A 21,015-nucleotide genomic window follows, 5' to 3' on the forward strand; every position below is an offset into this window, starting at 1 on the left:
TAAGATTAATATGATTGGATTTCCTAAAAATCCTATAAATTGTCATATGGGTTTGTATACTCTCAAATACATGGAACCCAATGCATAAAGGAATTCCAAGAAGTAACATTCTTATGACTTTTTCCTCATTCTCCTGATTTATTATTGAATCACTGACCAAAGTCAGGTTTTTTTGTTATTGGGATAGGTGAATTATTATAGATCCATCCCCCGAGGGAACCGGACATGATAATTTTTCATCATCCGGCTCGAGCACAAATCAAACGAATGCAAGTAATTCTATTCTTACAGGTAAATGCTCAATACCCAAGTAGGCTTACAAAGTTGACCAATTTTGATAGAACGCTAAATAAAAAGAAGAAATGCGCTCTTTGTCTTTTTAAAATCTCTACATTACCTGAGGGCTTTATTTTTATTTTCCCCAAGACACCCCTACAAATCGAAGTGATGGGTAAAATGCTCCACGCAAGATATGTCAATGCTAAAATCTCAATGAATTTGACTTGGAAGTTTAAGGGAGAACCTCAAATAGGTACAGTTTATGTAAGAACCTCAAATAGTTACTTTTGTCGATTATATCACAATAGGGCAAGTCACTGCCTGATGGTCAGAAAATGGAGCTAGCTTCATACACTCCAGCAACTAATGGTCATGGAGGTAAATATAAAATCACAGTACACATGTGATGACTTCCACTATAATATGTTAACTTATATGAGTCTTGGCATCTAAAAAGATCTCATTGCCTTTTTGTAGACAACATTGAGGAAATACTCTTTTGGCACTCCACTTTTTGAACAAGAAAATAATTAAACATAAACCCTTCCAACCTTGATACCCTGTGGAAACTCAAACCAAGAAAAGTAATGATAATTTAAGCAAAATAGCACAATCCTCAAACACAGCCACCAAAAAGGATCAATGTTTTCTATAGTTGGTAAAGCTGCCTTTTATAACCCAATCTAAAAGAGAGATAAGCTTCACAAATCAAGCAGACAGATTAGTAGAAAAAGAAAGAGTGAATTTATTCATAATTCGCCATTCAACTATTAATGTGTGCGTTCAGCAACACAAAAAAGGTACAAAATCAACAAGAAACAATATCGTAACAGAGGATCTCTACAATTCTCCAACTATGGCTGCACGATTCAATACTCCTAGACTTATGCTCCAAAAATAAGTGAAAGAAGAGTGACTAAAAGCTCTCTGTAATGCCACTTCAAATATTATTTTTCACTGTCTTATAACCATTCTGAACTAGCAGCACCTTAAGAAAAACACTTAGCTGAAATAGACCTCTAATCCTTGAAACTTAAGCATAGGTTTGATTTCATCCATCAAATTTAAAACTTTTTTATTTTGTCCCTGAATAATGTAAATGATAACAATATTGTCCTATCCATCAACTGTGAACTGAATTGGACATTTGGCCAATGGAAGGCTGATGTGACGGTTAAAATCTGATGCTGCATTCACAGCTAATGACAAAAGGAAACATTGCTGCCTTTTAAATTTCTCAAGGGTGAAATTAGAAAGTTTTAAATTTGATGGACAATAACTGAACCTAGGTCCAATTTCTGAGATGAAAGTATATTTCAGCCAAACAAAAAATATACACCTACCTAAAGAAAAAATTGGATTAAATTTTACAACAAGAGAACATCCACCACATGGGTCTAATAATGTCGTTTCCTATTATTGGCAGCCACCTCCAGTGCAATTGTGCAAAAGTTGTCATGGCATCAAATTTGTCAGGCTTCCCAGCAGAATCAAAATCTAAGGGCCAAGGAAAATAGATCAGCTACCCAAAAAGAAAGAGATCATGAGAAATGGTTAGAGTAGAACATTATCAAGCAAACTGGTAAACAATTGACAACCTCAATTAAAATCAAAGCCAACTTGGCCTTCTAAAGCAGACAAACTCTTTCTCATCTTTTGGACCAATTCTACATGTCAAAATTGTGAAATTGTGTACCATACACTAAACAAAAATTATTTAATAATCAATTTCCATCACAAGTTTAGAAGTTAATTAAGCATTTTGTGAATAGCAAGGCCATCGTTCATGAATCTCTCAGCAATTATGACAATTGTAGTGGTTTGTTCACTGTAAAGAGATTTTTTTTTTCCTTGGATAAGTAAAAGAGATATTCTCTTTCGATAACATGACCACAACTTGATAAATTTCACTGCATAATCATCCCATGAATAATTAAGTAAATGGAGAACTGAGCAACAGTTGGCACTTGGCAATGCTAGTATTATATCATGTGTTTGTTACCATCATAAACTTTCTTCAAATTAAGTCACATGGTGCCTTTGCTAATCAATGGACTCCATATTCTTAAACTATTTGAGGATAATCTCTTAAAAAGAAGTCAAATTTAGACAAAAAACTCAACAATCTTTACAAGTCATTTGTGAAACATGTTTTCACCCCAATGTAGCTAAATAAAATTTCATAAGTGTACATAAAGCATAACAAATAGGCATAGAACAAACCAAATCAACAACATGGTAGACATTGCAAATGGATTACAGCTGAAATGTGTGAACAAAATTTGCTCACTTAAATTGATATTGCTAAATGTTCAATTTCAACAATGCACAAGCACACACACCCATGCACGCGTGCACACACACACACAAAGAGAGAGAGAGAGAGAGAGAGAGAGTCGGGGGGGGGGGTGTTTTACCTCTATAAGATTCTTCAATAAAATCATCTTGAACTTATTCTCACCCTTTAATTTACCATAAAAAAAAACGAGGCAATCAAGTGAGCCCCTTCAAATGGATCATATCTTCAAATAATGGAGCTATAAACCTGGAGAGGGCAAACTGATGATGCACCTGATACTGGAAGTTGAAATGTTCTAGTCAGGGTGCTGAAAAGTCATCATCTTCGTCAGAGTCCTCTTCTTGCAACTCAGCCTCCTTGCAACTAAAAAGGTCCCTTGGCTTATTTTCATCATTAAACAAACCATGACGTCCCAAGACAACAAGATCAAGAAGCTTTCTTCTAGCATCATAAACTGGATTTGGTTCTATCAAACATCCCCTCTCATATGCTTCTCTCAGAAAGATGGTATGCCTCTTCCCCTTGGTGGACAAATAAAATATTCCTGGGTGATCCAAGAACAAATCCCTTATATTTAAGTCAATCCCAAACCATTTCCTAAAATGACTGATCTTCTCTACTTCCACCATCTTCTCCACTGTCAAGCTCAAGAATTCATGAATGATTGCAACAGCCCGTTTCTCCACTGCCATCATTCCAAACTTGGACCTCTTCTTCTTCTCTCTCATCTCCTCGTATGGTCCCACATATGGCAAACTTTGCCATTCCTTAACCTTGGCCCTAAAACTCTTACTAAGTTTCATACATGGAGGATACCCATGTTTAAAACTATATCTCATTTCCATCCTATCAACACTACAATCCTGCTTACAACACTCCAAAAGCCTCCAATTCTCCACTGCTGCCGTAAAATGATTGATACAACTCCCATCAACCAGTTTCAAAAAATGAGTATTGGGTTCATGAGCATCACAAAGTTGAAAAAGATCAGAGTTACGAGCAATTACTGATTCCTCAAAATCATCAGGGAGCCCGAGTTCCCTCCAAACTTTGAAAATGCCACGAAGGGGCAGCATTTTGGATGAGGACATTGACAGAAGCCGTACCAAACGGTCAACAACAAGTGGCAATGAAGCATTGATAGCCTCTGCTTCTTGGCAAGAAATCTCAATAGCAGCGTCAGTTAATCTGCAGAAGGGCTGAGACTTGTTGGGGTCGTAGTAAATGTGGAAAATGTGAGGATACTTGCGTAGAAAGGAAGCGGCGCCGCGGTTGAGGTGCAGCTTTTGGGAGAGCCTAGAGAGGAATTCAAGGGATACATATGGGTTCTTTGGGTTTGCAAGGATGAGGTCTTGAATGGCAATGACTTTGACAAGGTGTTTGTACTTGTCCATAAATTTCTCAAACACAGGGTCTCTAGCTCTAGCTGCAACATACTGGGAAGATGTTGTTTTCAACCGAACAGCCATAACAGGCTGGTGGGGGTGTTTGATTATGAATTTGACAATGTGGGTTCTCATTCTTATGCCTAAAAGTAGCTATAATTTTTCACCTATCTAATATTATGCCAAGCTAGGACTTTTGTCAAACATATCACATGCACTTTTTGGTACAGTGCAATGTGAAGGTTTCCTTAAGCTGAGAGAGACACTAACCTAGAAAGACCATAGGCTTTAGTTTATGATCAAAGGTTGAGTTTCAGGTGGTAGTATTAGTAATACTACTACTGTTTTTGTTTTTGTTTTTTGAGAGAGAAATATACTCTACCGTTTTTGGCACTTTTGGGGAAGAACGACCATCAAAGGTGATGAAAATAGTCTCCTCTATATATATATATATATATATATATATATATATAGAGAGAGAGAGAGAGAGAGAGAGAGAGAGAGAGAGAGAGAGAGAGAGAGTAACGTAAAGATTGAAAAATTAAAATTAAAAAGGATAAACTTGCCCATAAAATTAAAAATTATGAGCAGTTGCAAATTTCCCTTTATTTTTATTTTTTCAAAAGAGTACCAATTTTTGCTACAATTGTTCACGTGCTAAGTTGTGAGTGATAGAGAAAAAATGGTGGTCTATATGAAATTAACGAGCAACAGTCTCAACATATAATGTAGAATAATTGTAACAAAAGTTGTAGCTATTTACGTGATACTAGAATTACTTTTTAAAAGAAAAATTTTAGATGCAACTTCTCTATATTTAAAACCTAATAACTTTGCTTTATCTTTCATCTTTCTTAGTAAGCATTTTATTAATCAATAATTTTATTACTCAATTAGCACGTCAAAATATTTTTAATTAATAAATTTTTTAAAAAGGAATGTGTCTAAACTCACATTTAATAATCTTAATACTCTACCATATCAAACAAATAACATGCATTGACACAATACATGCACAATTTGAAAGATCCTCATTATGCATGTGATGTGTTTGTTATTAGAATGTATGAATATCATTAGCGTGTGAAGGATAAAGTGCTTGTTACGAAAAGATAGGGGTAACATCATTATGTTTTAAAGTAAAGGGGATATTGCAATTACTCTCCTGCTCTCCCTATACTTAGAAAGAGGAAAGTGAAAATTACCTTTTTAATTTTTCAAATTTTGGCTTTACTTCCAACCCTCTAATCTTTTATCATTTCACTTATATCCACAACTACTATAAAATAACAAAATCCAATCAATTACATGGAAGATATATATATTTTTTTAAATGGTTTGCCCAAATCAAGCTTGCAACTCGTTTTTCAATTGTTTTCAAAAATAAAAAATAAAAATAACAATCATAGGTCTCCCTTAAAAAAGAGGATTTAAAAAAAAAAAAAATGATTTGTAAGAGAATGTATCTCATGTATTAGATATATGTCTTCTCTCTCATAATATGTGTATTTCACATAGTTACAGTGACCTTCATTCTATGAAAAAGAAGATACGTATATCTGATGCATAATATAATTATTGATAATCATGACATTTTAATCAAATCACTAAGAAAAATAGTGATGAAATCATCTTGATTTTAACTCTCTCTCTCTCATAAGGAATGGTGCAATACAAGGATCTAATTGTAAGTATGAAATTGCTTAAATATTAACATATGGTGAAAGAGGAGATTAGGTGTTCTAATTTGTTATCTTGGGTGAAGTTATCACGTTCTAATTTGATTGAAAGTAAACAGAGAATCGAAATGACAACTAAATTCAAAGGAAAGGAAAGAAGTAAAATTGCCAAGCACGAAGCTTGCTGTGACTTGCATGAGGTCTTTCATGTTCATGTGGCTAGGTCCAAGATGACTACCAGATGTCCATTTCGTCATTGTATTGTGCACCAGAACACATTGCAGATATTCAAATTCTAAAACCAGTGCACGAAAACAGAACACTCTTTTGGAACCCAATGTTTAAGAAACATTCTTTTAAGTGAGGACTTTGAGCATGAAAGACCAAAAAAAAATAGGACCTTATAGACGTAAGAAATAACTATTTGATGAAAGTCACTCAACAATTTTAGCAAACTACCCGCTGGACCCTTTCTAAATGGTCTTTGATCATAGGAAATCAAAATATGGAATACACCCTATTAACAGTTGTAGTAGCTTCAAAAATGTGTAGTTATTTGAGCAATCTGGTTTAGCAATTGCAGGGGATTGCGATTGCATATTGATTCCCAAGCCTTTCCCTCCACAAAAGACCTGGTAACACTTATCCTCAACCCTTCAGGCCACTTACAAAACCAGCATATATCCAAGGAGAAGTTTACATTAACGTCAACTCTAATAGTAGAATCTATTTTAAGCATGAGGAACAAGCTGCTCTTCCAAGTTAAGAAAATCAATTTGATGGTCCAAAGTACTGAGATTCAGAGGAAGTTCACAGAAGTGCAGAACTGTCAGGGATATGGCAAGATAGCCCATCTTCCTGTTTGGCAAAAACAATGGCAACAAAGAGACTGCACAAAAACTCTCACTTAAACAAAGAGACTGCACAGACCCCAAGCTTTCGAAGACCATGTATAGTTGCATTCAGCTCCTTTAATTTTCTCTTCATATCACTTTCATAGTACAAAAAAAATACATCTCAAAGTTTAAATCTTTCCTAACCACCAAATGCTAGCTCAACAACTGAATCATAAATGAAGTTATTGCTTGAAATTACAATGCCACCACAACATTCTATACATGGCAACTACTATCTTGCTAAAAAAAACAACTTAAAATTGATCTTGATGTGTCAATTTTAAATCATGACCTTCAAATTCCCCTACATTTGTGAGAGCTCAAAAACCTTTGTAGGTAGATTCTTCAGATCCAGTTTATCTATTTGCAAGCCAGAGAGCGCAACACTAATAATTCTAAAGGACGCTTGAACTGTTGGAAATACACGAAGGCGTTCTAACCCCAACTAAAATAAATGAAGGCGATCTAACTCCACCCGGCTGATCAAGAGCAGGTCTGCAGAAACGCACCAATGATACATAATCAATTTCCAATAAGAGAAAAAGCATACAACATGCATCTTTGGCTCTGCAGATCATTGCTGCTACTGGGTTTTAGAGTTCTGTAATACATAGTTGACCTGTATATATCTTGTTTCTGTTTAATACAAATCTTCATTCATAGACGTATCCCAAAAAAAAAAAAAAACCTTCATTCATTGAAAACAAAATATGAATTTTATGGCTGCAAACAGCCAATATCATTTATCAGAAATCTAGCTAGTCATCTAAGCAGCAGTGCTGATTTTCTAGACGAGTGACCTCATGACTCACATAACATACAACAATGACAGCGGTACCATCTCTTTCCTCTAGAAATAGTACATGAACAGGCATGTTTACAACACAGAATACTACAAGTATCACAATGAAAACATGAGTATCTTGTTAGTGAGGATATTTACCGTCCCATGATTTGAAGTCAGATCAATTGATATAATGCCAGGAGGCAGTTGAAATTGCATGGTTCCCAGGATCATTTCGTATTCCAGCCATCACATTGGCAATTTGGCATGACATGTCCTTGCATCTGACGTTAGTTGTGGTTTTACATAAATAGGACTTCAACTTTTAAACCTGTATAAAGATAAAACCAAAATTTTAAACTAAAATACACATATACAGGAACTCAGTAATGAAGTGTAATTGTCCATACTTCCCCTATGCCCGTATATATATTCTGTCTCACTCTCGTGGTACACAACTGTTAGAAAATAGCCTGGGTTTGACCCAACCCATAACTCATGACCCATAGATTGTCCAAATGGGTTATTTGATAAGTGAGTTTAAAATTTAAACTGATTGATCAACTCTCGTAAATGAAAGCTAAAAACTACAGCAAAGTTCCACTGCAATGATAAATAAATTACGAAAATGAGAAGATTGATTTTTCTGATCTTAAAATCACTAGGCAGAGAGTGTCGAGTTTACTCATAGCAGAAACCACAACTAAATCTTCCCAGAACCAGTTTTAGCCAAACCAAACTAGATCAATACCACATCATATAAATAAAGAGAAAGAACTTAAAAAATAAAAAAAATAAAAAAAATAAAAAGAAGAAGAAAGAACTCAAACCAATCCAAAACAAACTGAACACAAAAACACAAACCATCACCTTAAACCCATACTAAAGCCTTCCCACAACCAGTTTCAGCAAAACCAGTTTCAGCAAAACCAATTGAAACCACAACCACTATCTAAAAAAAAAAAAAGAAAAACAGAAAAAAATTGTTTTGTTTAAGCTGATAGGTGTAACACGCAATGGGATGAAATGTCATTAGCACCTTCAAAATACAATAAGGTGTATCAACCATCTCTTTGACTTCCATTGCCATAATGAATGAATCCAGCAATGGTCTATTTGTAGCATTAGGACCACAAATAAAAGTTTTTCTTATCAGAAAATTATAGCATTGATAGGTTTTTAACACCACTTCCCCCCCCCCCCCCCCCCTCTCTCTCTCCCAAGTAGTCATTTTTATAGGGCATAATTAAGGGCCTTACCATCATCCAAGTCTCATGGTAGGTCTTAACCTCAAAGATAGCCCTACAAGGCATAAGTGCAGCCTTCCTTCAAGTCTCATGAGGGAGGCGTTGTATCAGTAGTTGCCACTGAAGTATTATTTCTTAGTGCTTCAGTAGCATGCATCTTGGAACTGTAAAGCCATCAAGCACTGTGAAGCAAAATGTTTGGTATAGCCATAACTCGTAACTAAACAAGCTCTTAAGGAACAATCTCAGCAACAAGATAACATTGAAGTCGATCAGCTTATGTATAATATATTGCTACCAATAGTCCATACATGAACAAGAACCCTGCTTAAAGTGGTGAAAGCGGTGCCGATCCCTCACTACAATTTCACGATCAAAAGCTCTAGAGATGAATTTAGCTGCTGAATGACAATCATTACATATTCGCAAATTCTTTATAATCCTTATTGGTGTTGGTGGAATGATAACAATAAGCCCAAAGGCAATTGCAAGCTTCTCACTATGCCTAAACAGAGAGGTTTCCTTCTCTTCTTGATCAATGTCAAGGGAAACCTCATTTGTATCTGGTACATAACCTTCCATTTTCAATTTCTTATTCATTTCATCCAACTTATCCTCAATCTCATTTATTAAAGGATGTGTCTTATCTCCTGCTAGAAATTCATGGACTACTCCATTTGCTTCAATCATGCTACACCCTGGGGTCTTCACCACCCTATGCTGTATCATCGTCCCCCTAACTTGAAGAACATCATCCCAGTGACCTTTTGAAGCATATATATTGGACAATAGCACATGGAAACCATCATGGTCAGGTTGAAGCTCAATGAGCTTTCTTCCTACTCTCTCCCCCATTTCATTCTCACCATGTTTCTTGCAAGCTCCAAGCAAGGCACCCCAGGTAGCAACATCCGGTGCCATAGGCATACTCTCAAGGATTTCCTCTGCTTCTTTGAGCATTCCTGCACGTCCTAGAAGATCAACCATGCATCCATAGTGCTTAACATTGGGTTCTATCTGATGTTCTTGAATCATTGAATTGAAGTGGCGACGCCCCTCATCAACTAAGCCCATGTGTCGACAAGCCCCAAGAACTCCCATAAATGTTATCTCATTAGGCACTACACCACATTTCTTCATGTCAAAGAAAGTGTCTAGTGACTTATCCACTAAACCATTTATTGCCAAACCAAGAATGAGAGCATTCCAAGTAGAAACCCCCCTTTCCTCCATGCCATGAAAAACTTCCAATGCATTTTCCACACACCCACATTTCATGTACATGTCTATAAGGGTTGTACCCAAAATGACATTAACCTTTAGACCATTCTTCTTTATATAAGCATGAATCCATTTACCTAAGTCAAGGGCAGCCAGGTGAGTGCAAGCTGATATTACACTAACCAAAGTGGTCTCATCAGGCCTAATTCCCTCAAGCTGCATTTCCTGGAACAGTGCCAAAGTCTCTGAGAAATGGTCATGCTGAGCATACCCTGATATCATTGCACTCCAAGACACAATATCCTTACTAGGCATGGAATCAAATAATTTCTTAGCAATTTCAACTGATCCGCATTTCAAGTACCCAGAGATCATGGAGTTCCAGGATATCTGGTCCAATTGGCAGCCTGCATTGAATAGTTTTTCAGCTGCCATTATGTCACCACAAGTTGAGTACAAGTGAATAAAAGCATTTTGAAGGTTAACATAAGATTCAATTCCAATTTTGACAACCAAGCCATGGATCATTTTTCCTATGTTGACAGCTAACAAATGCGCACACGCAGACAAAACACTAACCACCACAACCTCATCAACCATAATTCCATTAGTTTTCATTTGCATAAACATAACCAAAGCCTCCTCATACATTTCATTTTGCTCATAACAAGAAATCAATGCACTCCACGATACCATATCTTTCTCAGGCATCTCATTAAATAACTGACAAGCCTCAACGACATGACCTGTCCTTCCCAACAACACAATCATAGAATTTGAGGCAATCGTATTCCTTTCTGGCATCAACTCACAAATACACTTGGCATTCTCCACATCCCCTATCTGAACATACCCTGCCAAAATCGAATTCCAGGAAACCGAATCCAAAACAGGACTTTCATCAAACAACTGGCGCGCATCACCCATACTCCCACAAACTGCATACATGTTAATCAATGTGTTCTGAACATAAACATCTGAATCAAAACCCAATTTCAAAACATGGTTGTGCATCTGTTTCCCTTCAAAATCTGATAGCCGGATAGCACAAGCTTGAATTAGAATTGGGTGTGTGTAATTATCACTACCACCCACATTGTTATCCACCATCAATTTGTACAAAATGATAGCCTTTTCAGGATAGTTTCTTTGTACATAAGCTCTCATCATGGTGTTCCAAATGAACCCATTTGGGTTCTCAATGTGGTTGAAGATTTGGAAGGATTGATGAATGTGGATAAAGGGTGAGTCAGTAGAGAACTTGAGGATTCTGCTGGCAGCAAAGGTGTCTCTGATGAACCCGGTGAGGATCATCTGGGAGAGTATTTGGTTGAAAAGATTGAGATTTTGGCATTTGGGCAAGTGGGTCTCTAGGATTGAGAGGTTTATGGTTGGTTTTAGAGTGAGTTTTTCATACAAAGTTAATTTTTTTATGGTTGACGAAAAAGGATTCACTTTGATAAAATTCATAGGAAGAAACAGGAAAGGTTCGCTTCATGTACAACAGAGTTTGCCAACAACATTAACAGAAAACGGCAAACTTCTAAGTTTTAACCCCTTTTTTTTTTCTTGAGTGTACGAAAAAGTACACTTTGCTAAGTGTACCGTCGTTGTAACCCAAAAATGAAAGAAACCTAAAGGCGCCAGATTAAGATCTGGTGCAATATTGTAAATGTCACTATGCAATACTTTTTTAATGGTTTAAATCAAAAATTAAAAAATTAACTTTTGATATTAATGATTGGATCGATAAAATTAAAAAAAAAATGTTAGTAATTTTGAAAAGTAAAAATGTTGTGAGTGGAATTACATGATCCAATAGCTAGCTGAATGACCTGGATCAATCCAAAGTAGCCTTCCAAGAAGTGGAGGCCTGCTAGCGCCATTCCATTACTCAACATCGGTCCTTGACTTTGACAAGAAGTTTGTATTTATTTTTTCTTTTTTTTCAAATGGTACCTTGACTTGTTGACTCATTATTTTTCAATAAAAATATAGAAAATTAGAAATGGAAGGAGATAAATAATTCCATAATTGTGGGTGAGGAAATAATTTGTATAGTAGAGGTTGTACCAAAAAGGCGGTATATCATGTATTGGATGAACTCATCTATCTAATGCATATTTTTTGAAATTGAGTTACAAAGCGTATAAAAATATTTTCTCTTATATCAAGTGTTTGACCATAAAATTTTTTGTTCCAAAATTGTTAAATGGTTTACACCGAAAAGATTTGGAAACAATTTTTCACTTGAGTGCAGCATTTGCTAAATAATAATTATTTAAGCACAAAATGAATTATTTAACATTATTCCAAAATCGATTATTGACAAAAATAAGGATAATAATGCTCTTCTTAATATATATATATATATATATTAATGATAATGCTCTAAAATAATGGTATAAATATTCAAAATGATTCTCAATTGTATATATACATTGAAAATTTAAGAATAGGAGTAAAAAATATACATTGATGTTAAAATAACTATTCTATCATCTATATTGAGAGAAAAACTTTAAAAATAATCACAATATACTTATAAAATTCATAATAGTTATGTGTGTATATATACACACACATATACTTACTAGTCTCGTCGCACACACTTCGCACATGCGATGAAACTTTTTTTTAGTGGTCCTATTCTGTGGGAAAAATAAAAAATAAAAAATTGTGTTTTTATTTTACATATATATATATATATATAATTTTTATTTTGAGAATCTAATTTATAAGTGGATAAAGAAATTTGAAAATCTACAAGAGAGTGACCCTATTTTTTAAGCAATGTTTTAGTGGGAGTTAAAGTTATATTTTTACCAGATTGTCCTTTAATTTTGTCTCTACTACTTAAACATAGGGATGTAGGGGCATTTTTGGAAAAAAAAATGAAGATCCCAAATAGGGGAACCTCCCCCCCCCCCCCCCGGGCGGGCGCCCTTTTAATAAAAAAACAAAACCTTCATTCATTCATTCATTAATAGCATCTTGATACAAAGCTTCCATAGCTAGTGGAGGTAACTCCTCTATCTAATACATATCATCTGATATATTTCTAGCGTGCTGTGCAAGAACATGTATAACCTTGTTTCCTCCCCTCCCCGTGCTACAAATGTCCACCCAATGCAAAGTAGAGAGCAACTGTTGGATATCGTCCACAATATTCCTAAGCAATGACCAGTTCACCTCTAGAGATGAGATAGCACGTATGACATTAGCATTGTCTCCCTCAATTACGAGTTCTGAAAATCCAGCATCCATCGCGAATTCAATTGATTTTCTGCAAGCTAACATCTCAGCTTCTTTGCTGCTGTTTTACTGCAGGGCCTTTGGCAAACATGGCAGCCATTACTTCCTTTCTATCATTCCGAATAACTGCACCAAATCTAGTCCTATTCAAATCCATGAAAAGAGCAGCATCAAAATTCAGCTTATACATTGACTGTGGAGGAGGCTTCCAAGCTTCACTACTGGGCTGCAAGATCGGGCCTACTATCAAATGCCTCTGTGCATTTCGAAACTCCTCTAGGTAGTCTGTTGCTATCCTTTTTAAAGAGGTTGGGTCATGAAATTTTCCACCATGAATCACTCTATTCCGCTGGTTCCATATCAACCAAGCCTAAACCAAGATCAATTTCAAGTCCTCTCTAATGCTAGCCAATCCATTAAATACTCCATTAGCTGAAGTATATCAGCCTGACCGTGAGAGATTTTCTGCATAATCTTTATACTTCCTGCCCAAACATGTTGGGCAGCAACACAATCCCACAATGCATGCAAGGCCAATTCTGGGCACCTGGTACAGATTGGACAAGCATCTTTAGTAATAATCCGCCGCTTTGTTAGGTTCATCCGTGTTGGCAAAATATTATGACATGCTCTCCATCCAAACACCTTGATCTTATTTGGGATATGAAGCTTCCATAAGGCAGCCCATACCTTTTTCCTGCACAACCACTTGAGCATTCAACCCACTCTGGTCCCCTCAATATCTCCCTTGCGACCTTGTATGCTGATTTGGCCATGAATCTGCCATTTTTGTTGTGAATCCAAACAATGTAATCAGCCACATACCTCCTACTTAATGGAATTCTACAAATCACTTCAGCACCTTCCCTTTGAAACAAAGTCATAATATAATCACTCCTCCACCAATGCAAGTCTTGATCTATAAGATCCGAGACCAATAGATCTTCCATACCATCAGTGGCTGAATGGATGATGGAGTTTGTTGGATGATTGGGAATCCATCTATCCCTTAAAGCTTTAATTGAAAATCCATTTCCTACTCTCCAACAATAGCTCAATTTCATGATAGGTAGTGCTACCATTATGCTCCTCCAAACTGTTAACATGTATTAGGGTATGTGGGCTTTAGGCCCACCTTGTTTACTTGTATAGCACACTTACTTGTACTGCACACTTTGCCTCCTATATAAAGGCACTTATGTGTATTCTACTACTTGAGAAATACAATACAATCATTCAGTATTTCTAACATGGTATCAAAGCTACCTTCCTGTGGCTATGGTTTTCTATCCTTGTGGTATATTTAAGAGTAATCTTTGTCTTCCTTGGTATTTTTTTGGCAAAGTAAGAAACAAACTCATGTGGCCCACTCTAGTACTGAAGCAGAATATCGTGCTCTTGTTGATACCACATCTGAGCTCATTTAGCTACGGTGGCTTCTCAAATACTTAGGTGTATCCACATCCTCTGCTACTCTTCTTTATTGTGACAACCAGAGTGCTATTCATATTACTCACAATGATATCTTCCATGAACGAACTAAACACATCGAGATTGATTGTCATTTTATCTGTTATCATCTTGTCCATGGTGCTCTCAAGCTGATCTCAGTTTCTTCGAAAGATCAACTTGCAGATGTCTTCACCAAGTCACATCCTAAAGGACATCTTCGCACTTTGGTTGACAACTTCAAGTTGGTCTTACATCCACCTTGAGTTTGAGGGAGGCTGTTAACGTGTATTAGGGTCTATGGGTTTTAGGCCCACCTTGTTTACTTGTATAGCACACTTACTTGTACTGCACACTCTGCCTCCTATATAAAGGCACTTATGTATATTTTATTACTTGAGAAATACAATACAATCATTCAGTATTTCTAACACAAACAAAGGAGCAGTTTTGTCACTCAACAACATCAAGAAAGGAAGATCTTGAGAAATATCTTGCTTTAAAGCATTAATACACTAGAGAGTCAGTTTCCTGTATCATTCGCCATCCTTGCTTAGCTAACATAGCTAGATTAAATGCTCTTAGATCAGGAAAGCCCATTCCGCCCTCTTTCTTTGAGCTCGATAGCTTGTCCCAGCTTTTCCAATGTATTTTCCTTCCATTTCCTACCTGTCCCCACCAGAATTTGAAACACAAAGCATTTAGTTCATCACATAACTTCAAAGGAAGTTGAAACACACTCATTGTGTAGGTGGAGATAGATTGAGCCATCGCCGTGATCAGAACTTCTTTACGAGCCTTAGATAGTAACATGCCCTTCCAACCTTGTAATTTTTTCCATATCCTATCCTTTAGATAAGAGAAAGTATGGTATTTAGCCCACCCTTGGCAACCCCAAATAGGTTTCAAAGTGAAGCACCTCTTTAACACCAAGTATCCTTATTATCTCCATCTTCTGCCTACCTGAGGTATTGCAACTAAAGTACACTGAAGATTTCTCCAAGTTTATGCTCTGATATGATGCATTTGCATAAGTTTGAAGGATTTCAACAATGGTTACCACTTCATTCTGAGTTGCTCGACAAAATAGCAAAGAATCATCTACAAATAGGAGATTAAAAACCTTAGGTGCTCTTCTATAGATGGAAACTCCATTGATTTTGGCTTCCAGTTCTGCCTTTGCCAATAAGGAAGTGAAGCCCTCTACACACAATAGAAACAAATATGGTGAAAGGGGATCTCCTTGACGGAGCCCCCTAGAGGGAAGAATATTACCATATGATTTTCCATTGACTGGAACTGAAAAGGATGGTGTGGTAACACAACTCATCGCTCTTTCTATCCACCCATACGGAAAACCCATTTTCTGCACAATTCCTTATAGAAAGAGCCATTTAACCCGGTCATAGCCCTTGTTGATGTCTAACTTTAGAGCCAGAGCTCCTTTTTTACCCTTCTTCTTGGAATGCTAGTGTGCAATGTCTCATATGCTACCAGTACATTATCTGTAATGAGACGACCTAGTACAAATGCACTTTGAGTGGGTGAGATGATATTAGGAAGTACCAAATAGGGGAAACACCTTAAATAGTAGCAGTAGTTGTGTGTGTCTATATATATAATTTTTTTTTTTATCATGAATCACATATTTTTATAACTTAAATGAAACACTAAAGGAAACAAAAAATAATTTTTGGTTAATAACCAAATAATTCTTCTCAGCTTTTGATGTAAAGCTTAAATGGCTACAATATTTGTTGTTAAGTGTTGAAAAAATTACTCCATAAAAAAAGTATTGAAAAATATTTTTTTTAAATAATAATAATAAAATGCCTCAAGTCCTTGGATACATTATCTATTAGGTGCTTGCTTGTAATTTTAAAAAAAAAAAAAAATTAGAAAATCTATTCTTCTTTCCAACCCACCTAATATATATATATATATATATATATAAACAAATGTTTATACTTATGTATAAAATATTTAATACTATTGTCTATTTTATCACCTTCATGACGGATTTTTCTCTGATAAACTAACTTAGCTGAAACTATTTTGCATGCTATATTTGCTTTGGGTAATCTTCTTGGATTTAGTTGCATTAACTTTCATTTTCTGTTTTACTCCCTCCACTAAAGTGAACTTAAGCACCGAACCCATTGTATTATTAGGATTTAGATTATGGTATACTCACCTGACATGGGCACACTCCTATTACTTTTGAATTTTGAGATGTAATCTTTCAATTTTCGAGCTATAGGAGACACTATTATCAAATTAATTTGGCTATATATAGCGTCGTGAAGCATTAATAACAAAGATTACTATCTATATATACTATGAAACCGAAGCCTTTGACAATTAGTTGACCTCCAAAGAGTATGCCACATAAGCTTTGATGCTCCCATAATTTTCTAAAAAACAATTCGACTCTTATCTTTCGACTTCAAATGTAGTCCGCCCCTCCCTTTTCCTAATAAATCTTAATCTAATTCAATAACTCATCAGTCCACCATAATCCTACTTCAACCTCATCTCTCCGGCTTCCAAACCAATGTCTTTAGTCTTTCGAGCTTGTCATTTTGTGGCCACCACTTCATACCCTCAACTTAGCTAGCCCATCATCCATCATCCACTAGGGATGTTATGACCCATTTACAGAGATGGTGTCACTCTCCTTATCTACGTAAAGAGGTTAGTTTATTGAAAGTATAATGGTGTGAAGTGATTCTCTAGATGGGTTTTGTTTTGTTTAAGCCTTGAACAAAATAAATATTTTTAATTTCTATTTAACTATTCTGTGCATCACAAAGGCTAGCAATTAATTGCAACCTATTTTGTAGATTATTTCACTAGCTTATCAACATACCCTAGAATTTTCCATAATTTGCAGACAATTTAATTGAAATTGTAAATACATATGCCACTAAGAAACAATAGTCAAAAGACTACATATAAACCAAAATAAAAGAACAAGATGAAGTTGTTGGAATGAAAATGGCATTCGGGTATTATAAAACCTTTGACTTTGAGTGTTTCTAGCCCTTAGACTCCCAACAAAAATAGGTTCCACAATAAATTATCAATGTCTTTAAAGGCCCAAATGTCTACTTAGCCAAAATATGTAATAGATGCTAAAGCCCCCGGATTATACCAAATGGGCCATCTATATGTATTTATCTTTGATAAACATATGTTTCATTTTAAGTTTGTTTTCTATGTTTATACATATCTTTTTGTTTAGTAAGTAAAAAAGTTTTGCAATGACAATTCATAATATATAAAAATACATATTCAACTCATATATCATTTCATATACATGTATATTTCCCTTAAAAGATATACATGTAATATTAATAAAACTCAAACGTTACTAGGTTAGCAATTTTGATATATACAACAACAACAACACCTCAGTCTAAATAGAACATGTATCGAAAGAGAAATACATCACCTAGTGAATGATAATGTCTTCAGTATTTTTTTGAACTCTAAATCCAATTCAATTTAGGTGTGAAAAGAAATATGGTTTGCAAATAATAATTTGTATTGATTAATAATGAGTACAATCTCTATTTCAGTTCTTTTATAAAAGAATACCCTCTGATTCTATCTTCATTGAACTCAACTCGAACAAGGAATCTTCTTGACTTTAGTTGAAAGATGGATTGAAAGGTCTCCACAACAAATCTCTAGCTTTGAGCTTATTAGAGATTTATTGTTCTTCAAGTCTTTGAATATGAAGGCTTTTAGGTTGAAGTTCTTCGGGGCTTTAGAGGCTTGATCCGTTGAGCTTCAAGGATTTGAGGTTTATTGAAGTTTATGGAGGCTTTTTCAGCTTAATTCCAATAGAACTTCAAAGAACTTATTTGAATGTTCTTCGTGTGTTCTTGAGGCAGAATTTCTCCAGAACTTTGACATCTTAGAAAAAATTATCTTCCATGAGAGGAGGTATGCCCTCTATTTATAGTGGTTTCAAAGGATAAAACCCACTTGAGATTGACTTCAAAAATTTGTAAACACAAATTTTTCCAATTGTAGAAAATTAAACAATTGAAAAGAAATATGGTTTGCAAATAATAAATTGTATTGATGAATAATGAGTACAATCTCTATCTCAATTCTTTTACAAAAGAATATCCTCTGATTCTATCTTCATTGAACTTGACTCGAATAAGGAATCTTCTTGACTTTAGTTGAAAGATGGATTGAACAGTCTCCACAACAAATCTCTAGCTTTGAGCTTATTAGAGATTTATTGTTCTTCAAGTCTTTGAATATGAAGGCTTTTAGGTTGAAGTTCTTCGGGGCTTTAGTGGCTTGATCCGTTGAGCTTCAAGGATTTGAAGTTTGTTGAAGTTTATGGAGGTTTTTTCAGCTTAATTCCAATAGAACTTCAAAGAACTTATTTGAATATTCTTCGTGTGTTTTTGAGGCAGAATTTCTCCAGAGTTTTGATGTCTTAGAAAATTATTCTCAATGAGAGGAGGTATGCCCTCTATTTATAGTGGTTTCAAAGGATAAGTCCCACTTGAGATTGACTTCCTTGTAGATAATTATCTCTATTTTTATTTATTTATTTTAATAGAGATAATGACTAACTATTATCATTCCAATTTAATTGAGATATTTATCTCTATTTAATTAGAATAATTATCATCATGATATTTATCTCTATTTAATTAGGATAAATATCATCTTAAATGACACATGTCAACACTTGATTTATCTAATTTAATGGCATATTAATTTAAATTTTGTCACTAAATTTTGATGTGGCATTTTATGATTGGCTTAAAATTTTGCCTCCTACACCCACGTAGATTACACTTGTGTGGACATAAAACTCCTCCTTGCAACAAAAGTACATATAAATTCTATTAAAGATCAACTCTAATGATATCACCAAAAATAACAATCACCCAATAAGGTTTATGTAATAAAAGTACCTCAGATTCAATGACAAAGTTATACTTTATCACATCTTCATTCAAACCTCCAAGATTATTTGAGAATACATCAGCTACTCTGTAGGGAAACTAAAAACAAATGGTTGAAAGTGAAGGTGAAGGAGCTCTAATTTATTCAATGCACACAAAAAGAAAATATTTGTTGAAAACTTTATACGGCTAGAAATCCTAGCTCAATGCCTTAATGGCCATCAAAGGCAGCATCTCAACTTGCATGCAAGCCAAAAATGTGATCCCTTCGCGAACAACTTGGAATAGAATATGAGTTGGGGATGCAATTACTAGTTGTAGCTATATACAAACAGAAAATAAAGTTCAAAAAGAGGGACAATAAACACAAAATATTATAATGAGAAGTTGAGAACCAGAATTAACACATCTCAAATAAAGCACAAAGCTAAGAGTTCATAAAAAAAATTAAAAAAAAAAATTACTACAAAAACAACACATTGTAAATGACATGACTAACATACACAAAAGGCAACTATGTCTACTTGAATTATTAATTATATGCAAAACTAAAACCAATTGGACTCTAAGTAATCACAATGTTAATATAAAGTAAAAATTTCATAAAACAAGCATAAATTATAATATCAAACTCCAAACTAAGTTAAAGAAACACAATCACACACATAATATGTACATACCACCTAAACTTCTTTTTATAAATTTTTTATGACATGGAACCTCACCAAGGCTTAGGCCCTTTGAATCCACCCTTAGGGAGTAAACCACAGATACATGACCCCACTTGCCAAAACTGTGTATCAGGAAATCTAGGGGAACTCCTAGTAGGGATTAAACCCAGGATGTTTAGTTCTGTAGCTCAACCCAAGTCTCCAACCACTAGGCTACACCCTGACATGTAACGCATGTTACACACTAACTAAACTTACAAATAAACAATAATTAATTGACGCAACTTTGTTCAGAAACTTTGAATTAAAAGATATCAGAAAACCAAACAGGCAAACACAAGAATATAAGGAAAAGGAATGGTGCAATACAAGGATCTAATTGCAATTATGAAATTCCTTCAAAATTAAATTGTAAACTTCGGCGAAGTTATTGTGTTCCAATTTAATTGAACATAAACAGAGAAGTGAAATGGTAAATAAATTGAAAATAAAAGAAAGAAGTAAGATTGCCATTCACAATGTTTGCTCTGACATGCATGAGTCTTTCATGTTCATGGGGCTTGGTCCAAGATGACTACAATATGTGCAGTGAATTTCATGAAAACAGTACACTCTGTTGAAAACGTTTAAGAAAACTTCTTTAGTAAGGACTTTGAGCTGCATGAAAGAAAAAAGAACAAATAGGACCCAAAGGCTGTAAGAAATATTTATTGAAAATGGTCTTTTAATTATCACTAATTGTTGTTTTACACTAGTTGGCTTACACTACTTTACATAATGTCCAAATTTTGTAAAGCCAGATATTCACTTTTTTTTTCTAAGGATGTCCACATTTTACACAAAGTGTGTATCAAGTACTGCGCAATAATCATCGCTCTTTAATAATAGGAAATCAAAATGGAACACGCCC

The 21,015-nt window shown here is 35.0% G+C and overlaps 2 protein-coding genes across 2 annotated transcripts; both read right to left on the reverse strand.

Moving 5' to 3' along the window:
* Positions 1–1,044: 1,044 nt before the first annotated feature.
* Positions 1,045–4,362, reverse strand: LOC115979480 (protein ROOT PRIMORDIUM DEFECTIVE 1). The gene is made up of 2 exons (XM_031101532.1): positions 2,697–4,362; positions 1,045–1,776 (listed from the first exon to the last, which is right to left on the reverse strand). Exon 1 carries the CDS (start codon positions 4,096–4,098, stop codon positions 2,878–2,880), a length of 1,221 nt encoding a protein of 406 aa, XP_030957392.1. The 5' UTR covers positions 4,099–4,362; the 3' UTR covers positions 1,045–1,776; positions 2,697–2,877.
* Positions 4,363–6,603: 2,241 nt separating this feature from the next.
* LOC115979264 (pentatricopeptide repeat-containing protein At1g08070, chloroplastic-like) lies at positions 6,604–11,318 on the reverse strand. The gene is made up of 3 exons (XM_031101245.1): positions 8,582–11,318; positions 7,482–7,653; positions 6,604–7,033 (listed from the first exon to the last, which is right to left on the reverse strand). Exon 1 carries the CDS (start codon positions 11,258–11,260, stop codon positions 8,864–8,866), a length of 2,397 nt encoding a protein of 798 aa, XP_030957105.1. The 5' UTR covers positions 11,261–11,318; the 3' UTR covers positions 6,604–7,033; positions 7,482–7,653; positions 8,582–8,863.
* Positions 11,319–21,015: the final 9,697 nt, after the last annotated feature.

The sequence above is a fragment of the Quercus lobata genome, chromosome 3 (genome assembly GCF_001633185.2).
Source record: "Quercus lobata isolate SW786 chromosome 3, ValleyOak3.0 Primary Assembly, whole genome shotgun sequence".
NCBI classification, from domain to species: Eukaryota; Viridiplantae; Streptophyta; class Magnoliopsida; order Fagales; family Fagaceae; genus Quercus; species Quercus lobata.